The sequence below is a fragment of the Syngnathus leptorhynchus genome, chromosome 3, assembly GCF_054491065.1.
Source record: "Syngnathus leptorhynchus isolate UIUO chromosome 3, UIUO_Slep, whole genome shotgun sequence".
Lineage (NCBI taxonomy): Eukaryota > Metazoa > Chordata > Actinopteri > Syngnathiformes > Syngnathidae > Syngnathus > Syngnathus leptorhynchus.
The window spans coordinates 14,496,756-14,507,081 of record NC_141197.1 but is presented as its reverse complement, the minus strand read 5'-3'; the positions used below and the strand labels follow the sequence as shown (position 1 = coordinate 14,507,081).

At 42.0% G+C, this 10,326-nt stretch overlaps 1 protein-coding gene across 2 annotated transcripts; it reads left to right on the top strand.

The window, feature by feature from the left end:
- The first annotated feature begins 490 nt into the window (after positions 1-490).
- On the top strand, positions 491-8,860 carry kctd3 (potassium channel tetramerization domain containing 3). 2 transcript variants are annotated; one of them, XM_085908079.1, is made up of 19 exons: positions 491-1,012; positions 1,255-1,308; positions 1,943-1,988; positions 2,168-2,241; positions 2,314-2,372; positions 2,957-3,037; positions 3,110-3,253; positions 3,320-3,404; positions 3,479-3,669; positions 3,745-3,860; positions 4,095-4,182; positions 4,274-4,390; positions 4,668-4,838; positions 4,912-5,067; positions 5,141-5,237; positions 5,537-5,730; positions 5,882-6,020; positions 6,103-6,225; positions 6,370-8,860. In XM_085908079.1, exons 1-19 carry the CDS (start codon positions 942-944, stop codon positions 6,911-6,913), a joined length of 2,550 nt encoding a protein of 849 aa, XP_085764205.1. In that variant the 5' UTR covers positions 491-941; the 3' UTR covers positions 6,914-8,860. The 2 variants fall into 2 exon arrangements, with proteins under 2 accessions (XP_085764205.1, XP_085764204.1); XM_085908078.1 differs by lacking the exons at positions 491-1,012; positions 1,255-1,308 and having other exon boundaries at positions 1,346-1,988.
- The last annotated feature ends 1,466 nt before the right edge of the window (positions 8,861-10,326 follow it).

Genomic DNA, 10,326 nt, shown 5'->3' with positions numbered 1-10,326 from the left:
ATTTTTAACAAATAAGTAAATAAATATTATACCATTGGTGCCTATTTCTTTAAATAAATAACTAAATAACTAAATAAATAAAGACAGCTTTTATAATTTACATGTTAGATGTCAAGCCGTTCACTGAAATGTCAAAATAATTATTAATGCTAATTTTATTTTTAATCAATTCTATACGTTTTAAAATCCGTATTAAATGTACAATTGATATAGTAATTGTAATCTATATATTTAAATGTACGCATGAAATGCTTTATTTTTCAGACGTAAAATAAATCAGCATTAATTAATACAACAAAATAACTAAAACTGTTCATGTAAATAATGTAATGACAATTAAAAAAATACACAAGTAAATTGGCCAAAATAATACAACAATTATAGGACTTGACTGATGTAAAAGTTCGGTGTGTAATTGAAACTGGTATTATAAACATAAAAGTACGTATAAGAAAACACGCGGAAGTGTCTTCACACGAAAGCAGAAGTAGTTGTGAGATGCTCCTCTCGCTCTCGATATGTACTCTCGGTACAGCTGGTTCACGTGTTGTGAGATGCCTCTCTCGCTCTCGATATGTACTCTCGGCACAGCTGGTTCACGTTGCAGCGCAAGATGTTATTTACGATGAACACGAAAGCCTGGCAGTGATGCGAACGCATCCGTGGGCGATAAGAGACCCATTACATTGTTACAATCTTGGAATTTAAAGCTCCACCTTGTTTGTTAGAATAGAAAAAAAAACTTAACACAAGGTCGTCTACATTTCATTCGTGCGCTTTAGGGGTATTTTCATGGAGCGGAGAGACGCGGCGGAGGGTGTCAGGCTGCGGAGTCTGGACACCAGCTGAACTAACCGATCTTAGCGTGATGTTAGCATGCTAGTTGACGTGATGAAGCGCTGACTGTGATCTTGTTTGAACTGCTCGCCCGGGCTCACATCATGGCGACCAACGGCTGCGACCTGACGACGGGGATGGGGGAAATCATCCAGCTGAACGTGGGTGGGACGCGGTAAGTCCTATTCGCTGGGCACGATGGTCACCGTGGGGGTAATTTGAGAAAATGGAGTGTAAGATGAGATGTGCATGGATGCTTTTTGCACACATAATTGCATTGCATTTGTACTTTACAGCAATAAAGTGCCGCTCTTCTTGGAGCATGTTCATGCATGCATGTCATCCTGCATTAGCCACATCACTGCTGGTTGATATTAGTAATAACAACAACGTAACATTGTCTTTTATGTTGTGTAGGTTCAGCACCTCAAGACAGACCCTCATGTGGATCCCTGACTCTTTCTTCTCGAGGTAACAACATTCATTTCCCATTATTATTATTATTTGGAAATGCAAGGAGATTGTGGGTTATGTGAGGACAAGCAGATGACGTCACCACACTCCCACAAAAAAAAAAAAGAAAACAGCCCATCAGCTCAGTCAAGCGGTTGTATTATGGCAGAGAAGTAGACATGTTCCATTATCTCATCTTTGTCCCGCTTTATGTGTCACTTTTGGCCGCAATTGCTCTGCTGCTGGGAAGATGATGCAAAAAATAGTAATCAGTTACACCTATATATGATTTACAAATGCAATACAAACCCAACATGGATCCTTGGCCCCAAGACGGTCTCAAAGTACTTCATGTACTTCAGCTGGAAGTAAACTGGTGTAGACTTCAGGCAAGGAGATATTACAAAAATGCTTGTTAAAAGTCTCTTTAGTGAAATACAGCAATGCTGCTTTACATGTGCTCATTTGCCAGTAGTGTTAGCGGGATACATTTAAAAAAAAAATCAGGACTGTTCTGCTTATCAGTGTTGAAGATATTTGTAAAAGTGCTGGTGCATGGAAATGGATACAAGCTTGTGTTAACTGCTTTGTGTGTGTGTGTGTGTGTGTGTGTGTGTGTGTGTGTGTGTGTGTGTGTGTGTGTGTGTTGCAGTCTGCTGAGTGGAAGAATATCCACTCTTCGGGATGAAACTGGAGCTGTAAGACATACTTTCTTTATGCATTCAAAATGAGGACAGATCATTTTTCTTATGATGCAGCATACTGACATAACTCAGAGTGCTTGATAATCAAAACATCTTTTGTGTGTAGATACTCCAAAACAAGTTTAAATTGCATATCATATAATATAAATCAATTTCTCATTGTCCTTGTCTAGATATTTATTGACCGAGACCCCACAGCCTTTGCACCAATTTTAAACTTCCTCCGAACCAAAGAACTGGACCTGCGGTAAGAAGGCCAATCAAACGTCATGCTCACATGTCATCAAATAAATAAATCTACTTGTATATTTCTTGGCAGCGGCGTCAACATCAGCGTTCTGCGGCATGAGGCTGAATTCTACGGCATAACTCCCTTAGGTAAGAAAGAAGAAGAAAACTGGCGCATCATTTGTTGAGAGCTTTCCTGCAGTCGAAATGCTCTCATTGCATCATTTGTCAAAACGTTTACAACAGCCCGATAGAATTTGATTTATAATAAGTGAATTTAGGACTCCCAGAGAGGACCTCTTTGATTGTTTTACTTCCCGTTTCACCGTCGGAACTTCCCACCATTGTCTTTGCACTCGAATAAAAGAGGTAACCTTTGTGGGCACTAATAAGGAACATGCCTACATGTCTCAACAGTATATGATTGAAATCATCCTGTTTGTGTTTTACGGGGAGCCATCGTCGAGTTCAAATATACATAAATGAGAATATGGTGGAAAACTAATTTGGTGTTTCAATTCAAAAAGTGAAACTCGTATAAATTACGCACTTGAATTTACATGAATTTGTATCTGACGAATATTACTCAAAAAGCAATGGTTTAATATTGAAATGAGGTCAGAATTAGCATTCAGAAAAGTACTTTACCTTTTGAACTGAACTGCTTCAAATATATAAACTCTTCTGTGATCTTCTGCATCTAGTAATGTGTTGTGTAATGCTTGTACGTGTAGTGCGGCGCCTTCTACTGTGTGAAGAACTGGACCGCTCGTCATGTGGCAGCGTTCTCTTCCATGGTTACCTTCCACCTCCAGGTAAAACCAACTTGAGCCTGTTTGAGAATATAAAAAAAAAAAAGTTGACACATCAGTGTTGTTCTCTCTCAGTTATCCCTGGCCGCAAGCCAAGCTCCGCCTCTTCCTCTGATGAGCGTGCAGGTCCCAGTGGAGCGGAGGGATTCAGCTACGTCGGTGCTCCTCCTCACCCTCCCCTCCCCTGCTCACCAGGTTTAGAAGGAGCTCATAAACTTGGTGAGTGACTCAAATAAGGTTTGTTTACACGTGAGGCATATCACCTGGGTCTTTTTTCCTGTTCAGGACCAGACCCCCGCAAGGTGCTCATCATAGCGGGACACCACAACTGGATCGTAGCAGCGTACGCACACTTTGTCATCTGCTACAGGTAATTCTGTCACAGCAGCAGAAGTGTAACTCGTTCACTTCCCCAGGGTGAAAAAAAAAAAATGTTCCTGACAGGATAAAGGAATCTACCGGATGGCAACAGGTGTTCTCCTCTCCCTGTCTTGACTGGACCATCGAACGCATCGCACTGAACGCCAAGGTGGTGGGCGGTCCGCACGGAGACAAGGACAAGATGGTGGCCGCCGCTTCCGAAAACAGCATCATCCTCTGGAGCATCCAGGACGGAGGCAGCGGCAACGAGATTGGTAGACGAGCGGACAGCAGGAAATGAACGCTGCTCGAAAAGGGGACTGACTTTGTGTTTTATTTGCCCCCACAAGGAGTGTTCAGCCTCGGCGTGCCCGTGGATGATCTCTTCTTTATCGGAAACCAGCTGGTGGCGACGAGCCACACGGGGAAGGTCGGAGTGTGGAATGCTGTAACGCAGCATTGGCAGGTATGTGGCGAAGAGGTCTTTGTGTGCTGCTCACACATTTGACTCGTATGTGTCCTGGAAAGACAAATAATGGCATATTTGCTGTACAAACGGTGGTCCGCCGGCCCCGGGGTGTCGTGGACCTGCACAATCTGGTTAAATGTAATTTAGCATTTTTTTTTCTTTTACTTTTGTTGTGGAATGACTTTTACTTTAAGACAATTATAGTCAAAGTACTTGCTGCTCATGTCCCAGGTTCAAGATGTCGTTCCCATCACCAGCTGCGACACGGCCGGGTCCTTCCTGTTACTGGGCTGCAACAATGGCTCCATCTACTACATTGGTACACACATACATGTTATGTTTTCTTTGACAAGATGCCAACATCGTCTTCTGAATTGTGATACATAAATCTATTTTCCTCCTTTTGCCAGATATGCAAAAGTTCCCACTGAGGATGAAAGACAACGATCTCCTGGTGACGGAGCTTTATCACGATCCCTCAAACGACGCCATCACCGCACTGTCTGTCTACCTCACGCCTAAAACCAGTCAGTCGTAAAGTATTACAATTGCGCGAAAAAAAAAAAAAAAAAGAATACTAGGTTGTTTTCTTTTTTCTTCAAAGCACCTACAGTTTACAAGGTCAAGAGATGTTCAATTTTTGTGAAAATTTCAAAGAACCGCACAAAGGCTGGACAGGGTGCAACCATAGATACATTCAAGAGTTGATGGAATGCTCAAAGTAAATTTCAAAATACATGGGAAGTGACAGCATAGATATTTAGGTCAGTCAAAGAAAGTTGATTTTTGTTTTATTTTCTTCAGGTGTGAGTGGGAACTGGATCGAGATCGCTTACGGGACCAGCAGCGGCGCAGTGAGAGTCATCGTGCAGCATCCAGAGACGGTGGGCTCGGGCCCTCAGCTCTTTCAGACTTTCACCGTTCACAGGAGCCCTGTCACAAAAATCATGTTGTCTGAGAAACACCTGGTCTCAGGTGAGAAGGCATATATGAAAGATGAGGGTCACGGCTGTTACATCCTTTCTTGTTCATTCTCTACTGGCGGCAGTGTGCGCCGACAACAACCACGTCCGCACGTGGACGGTGACCCGCTTCCGAGGGATGATTTCCACCCAGCCGGGCTCCACGCCCTTGGCCTCTTTCAAAATACTTTCCCTGGAGGAAACAGAGAGCCACGGCAGCTACTGTTCAGGGAACGACATCGGTGAGAACCAGCCTAGTGTCCTGAAGATTGGTGCAGTTATTATTTCTTTGAGTAAGACGCATTGTGCTCTCAGGTCCGTTTGGAGAACGAGATGATCAACAAGTATTTATCCAGAAGGTTGTTCCCATCACCACCAAGCTCTTTGTGAGACTCTCATCCACTGGGAAAAGGTACGTCAATATACACATAATATTAACATCATAAACAATTTTGAATATAGTAAGTATATTCTTATTTTTGTCATATATAAATCATTAAAAGTAATCTAACTACACCGATTGGAAACTAGGTCACACTACGACTGACCTGTGAGAGGCAGTATGGCGCCACAGTGCATCGATATCTAATAGGACAAAGAAGAGTACTAAATAACTAGGAAACGTTCTGGCTGTGCGATAAGTCGATTATTAAAATGTTTTGTTGGAGATTTATTTCTTCTTGTTTTGAACCTGAGCTTTTTGTGTCATAGAATCTGTGAAGTGCAGTCAGTGGACGGGACCACCATCTCTTGCTTCATGGTGCGGGAGTGCGAAGGTTCAAGCCGGATGGGCTCGCGACCTCGCCGCTATCTGTTCACCGGTCACGGCAATGGCAGCATCCAACTGTGGGACCTGACCACCGCCATGGACACTGCCAACAAAGGAGAGGAGAAGAAGAAAGACGGCAAGTGTCATAACATTTAGTGGTGCTTGCTTTGCTATGATGTCGTGTGGCTCTCATACTTGCCAGCTGTAACACAGATGCTCCTTGGAAAAAAAACAACAACCTTTTCTTTGTTAAAAATATGACGACTGAAGACGTCTTTATTGCGTAGAAGTCGGCGGCCCCACAGAGGAGGAACTTCTGCAGCTGTTGGACCAGTGTGACCTGAGCACGTCCCGCTGCGCCACTCCAAACATTAGCCCCGCTCCCTCGGTGCTTCACCAAACACGCCTCAAAGACTTTTCCTCGAGGTAAAGATCACACCAAATAAAAAGCTGCCACCTTACAAACGGACACAACATCACCGGTCCGGTGTCGTCTGTCATCCGTCAGTGTGCAGTCACAGGCTTCGGAATCCATTCCCGACACCCAGGTGACCTACGGAGCTGTGCGGCCCTACAGGGAGAGTCCCCTGCTGGCCCGGGCCAGAAGAACAGAATCCTTCCACAGCAACAGGTGAACAACTTGACAACGCAAACACCTTGTTGATTTGAAAGCTTGTCTAAGCCACGCCACTTTAGCTCAAATTTGAATTATCCATGGTTTCTGACATTCCAGCGAACCCGATCGAAATTGCTTTACCTCTGACTTTGTCCACAGAGACTTCCAGGACTTCAGTCTGAGTCGTGGCCTCCTGGACAGCACAGAGCAGAGTTCCAGTCAGCCCGCAGACATCCGCCGTTCCCTCTGTGATTTTGGGTCCGAGGAAAGCGAGAGGAGGCTGTCCGCCATGGAGCTGTGGACCTGCCGCAGCAACAACGCAAACGCTTTAACTGCTCCCGGAAGGACGAAGGCCGAAGGCGGGAGTCAGGAACCTCCCCGGCAGCCCCCGGACAGCCCCGTCCTCGGAGAAGCTGATGTTAGACGAAAGGTGCACTTGCAGCCCGAGGAGGGGGATGGCACAGGAGCTGCTCCAGATGGGTTGAAGGTGGAGGGAGGTGCGAAGAAGAGGGGAGTTCTGGAGGTGGGCTTTCTAGGGAGGAAGAGGGCGCCCCCAGTCCCGCTCCTCTCCTCGGGATCCGAAGGCGGCGGCAGTGACTCATCCGCCACCGCTTCTCCTTCTCCCACCAAATTGACATCCTGCACCTCGCCGCGACACAGGAAGCTTACTGCTGAGTTGTCCAATCAGGACAGCAGCCTTTGACAGACTTCTCCCATGGTACAAAACCGGAGTGACAGCTTATCAGTCCAGAATGCATTTACACTGCATGGCTCAGGTGACAAAACTAGGCTGAGATGATTCCATTCATTTTTAAAATTGGAATTGGATTCATGGGAATTAAGGAGAGACTTAACAAGGGATTGAAGGTTGGCTCTTAATAGCTAGATATATGCAAGTACCTTCAATTAACGTACTGTTATGTCTTTGCGTGTGAACAAGGATCGCTGTAGGAGCTTTAGTTAGCATGGATGTTTGCTAGTTAATTGCCACACTTCAAACTCCAATTGAAATATACTATATATATTCCTTGAAACAACAAAAATTAACAGCTGCTCTAAATCTAAACTACTACAATGAAAGCATACTTGTGGTCTAAATATGTGACATTAGAGAACACGTTATAGAACACTAAATATGGTTCATTAGAGACATTTTGATCATTAAACAAGCAAAATAATTGCTGACAGTGGCTCATGGAGTGTATCCAACTTAACACTATGTATTTATCTAATTATTGTATTATTTATGTGATGACTTCAAATGTACTTGTAATGTCTGTCCCAAAAGATAGTCTGGAGTCAACCAGTCAAAATTTGTCACTTGGACCTGCAGTGTAAATCCAACAAGGTAAAGCTCCAGCTTTCCTGAGAGCCCAAATTGAATGAGCCCCTGTTGATGGAAACAGCAACATATAGTAACAAACTGGAGTCAATGGTACAAGACATTCCCATTAAAGTGAATATTTAGATCAATGTAATAATCGTGAAAAGGATTTTACTGACAGTACAGTCAAGTAAGAATTTGTAGCTGCCAAGATGCACATCAGCAATGCGCACACAAAGATGACGAGATGGTCATGTAGCAACGAGATTGCCAAGATGTCTGCTTCTTGCTTCCTGTCTGCATTCTCCACTTGTTTTATCACTCCTTTTTTTCATGCTTCATTGCATTAAAAGGCACATACAGTACATTGAATGCATGTGCGAAGCATGCATCATTTAAAAAAAAAAAAAAAAAATACACAGGAAAAAGTGTATTGTGACTCACAAGTTGATAAAACATTTTCAGAAAATTGAATACTAAAAAAAAGTTTGCTCCATTTGAATAACGCTACATTATTTTAACTACGCTTTATTATTATTATGATTTTAAATAATAATGTTTTTCACAGTGATGCCTGCCTCTGCAAGATTACCCAAATTATTTATATTTTTACAATTTCACAAGGATCCTACACTACATCACTTTATCATGTTTGCCTCATCTTGTGTGTGCCTTACTCAACTTGTTTTAACGCTTATCACTATCAGCCCGTTGCTTTAAAAGACAATGAGGCGTCACGTCATGGAATGACATCAGCGGACGACTTTAAATAAGTGATTGATATCAATTAGTCTTGTAAATAGTCAATTGGAACTGGAAACTGGCTTGGGGCGCGTCTTCACTCTAGTTAGCTGCATGTGAACCGTCGAGATGACGCGCCTGCTTTTTTTAAATAAAGCCTGGCAACATACTGGAAAACAGACGAGGCTAAATACAAGGTCATAAAGTCAAGGGTCATGTGCGGCATCCTTGAAACGCACACTAAAAAAAACAAAGTCCTACCATGATGGATTCATACCTGTGATGTTTTGTCGTCCTTTATATTGTTGAGAATTATACACACACATTATAGAACTGATGCTATTGGACCTGCCATTTGCACTATGAACACATACTTTTATTTTATATACAAGTATATACTAAATGTATCAATGTGTTAGCATTCAAGTTGCTCCTTGTCCGTGTTTACATGCTGAAATGTACCTTGTGTGTGTGTTATGATAATAAATCCTTGCTCTTGAAATGTTATATTGGAAGATTATTTCCATTTGCCTACAGCTGTGTCACCAAAGTGGACATTTGGACACTCTAATAAAGACTTGTCATGCAGTTCATTTGTTTGGTCATTGGTTAAGAAGATGGTTAGTGTGTCTTGTTCTATTCTATGCTTGGCCCAATTTGAAGTCATGTTACATCATTTGTGTGCAAAAAGAAATTCCTTACAGTGATGACCTTATTGTATACTATATAATATTGCTTTTGTATTGCTAATTTTGTGTTCCCAAATTAGACTAACATAATAAAAGATAGTTTGATCAATTTAAAACTATTTACATTAATAAAATTAGTATTATTATTGTGTATTTATTCTAAACTAAACTAAAATAATTTCAATAACATTTTAAAATGTACCTTATTTAAGATTAGTATTGTCATTTATTTAAGACTGAAAAAACTGGGTGAATAATTAAAAGTAGTGACAATAAAAACAGATTCAATAAAATATATTACAATTTATAAATATAATAGAAATAAATATAAACGTAAATAAATGACTACATAATAACAATATAATGACTAACCAATACGTTGTATTTTTTTCCCCACAATCAAGAGTCCCCACTAATTCTGAACGACTTCTGTTGGAAGATAGGCAAGGCCCAAAGGTGTTTATTTCATCTCAGAGTACACTGTGGAACTACGCAGTTTACCAACAACACCCCCCCCCCCCCCCCCCCAAAATCAAATCAGCTGAATTTCTATATGAACTTGTGGGGGTGGGTGGGTGTGTCTTCATTTCACTAACCTCCTCGTTCAGACAGTCTCCTCTTTTGAGACGGTGTGTGTCGTCACAATGATTTATGACTTTAATAAAACAGTGTGCGTGCATGTTAGTGTGCGTTTGTGTATGTGTGTGTGCGTGTGTGTGTGGCTCAGGGCCACATTGTCCTTTACAATCACGCCACACGCTCTCATTTCACCACCTCTCTCTCCTCCCTCTGTGGCTGACAGTAGCTGCGAAAATGTCCATGAATGTGTGTGTGTGCCCTTGACTGGCGACCTTGAGTGAGGCCGTCGTTCTCACTGCCACTTTTCTTCATTTTCCAACTTGCCTTGATGCTCCCTGAAGGGACGTAGGGGCAAAAAGTAAATTAACGCTGCGTCTTTTCGTATAGTGAGGCAGGCTCCTGTGTGTGTGTGTGTGTGTTTGTGCACATGCGTGTGTACGGTGCACATGTGAACTAAGCCGTTGCTTGGCGAACTCAGCAGAAAACATCATGAGTGTGATTTGGGGGAAAAAAAAACTTGCAGGTTTGGTCACCAGGAAAGAGAAAAAAGTGATCATTTCTATTGATATACTAGTAGAGAGTGTTAATTTATTTGCTCTATTATAGATTATTCCTAAAGTTTGTCCTTGATCCCCATTACTTAAATGCCCTCAAACATTTTAAAATGATGGCTAAAACATTAAAGTGACACAACAAACTTTTTAAAAATCAATAAATGTATCTTGAATCTTTATATTAAATCAATTTAATATCAAGAGAATGTGGAAAATTGAAGATTTAAAC

Coding starts and splice junctions, on each gene's coding strand:
- kctd3 (XM_085908078.1), top strand. CDS start 1,734: ATGCTGCTTTACATGTGCTCATTTGCCAGTAGTGTTAGCGGGATACAT. Junction 5,238..5,536: donor CTCTCATCCACTGGGAAAAG/GTACGTCAATAT, acceptor TTTGTGTCATAG/AATCTGTGAAGTGCAGTCAG. Junction 6,021..6,102: donor CTCAAAGACTTTTCCTCGAG/GTAAAGATCACA, acceptor GTCATCCGTCAG/TGTGCAGTCACAGGCTTCGG.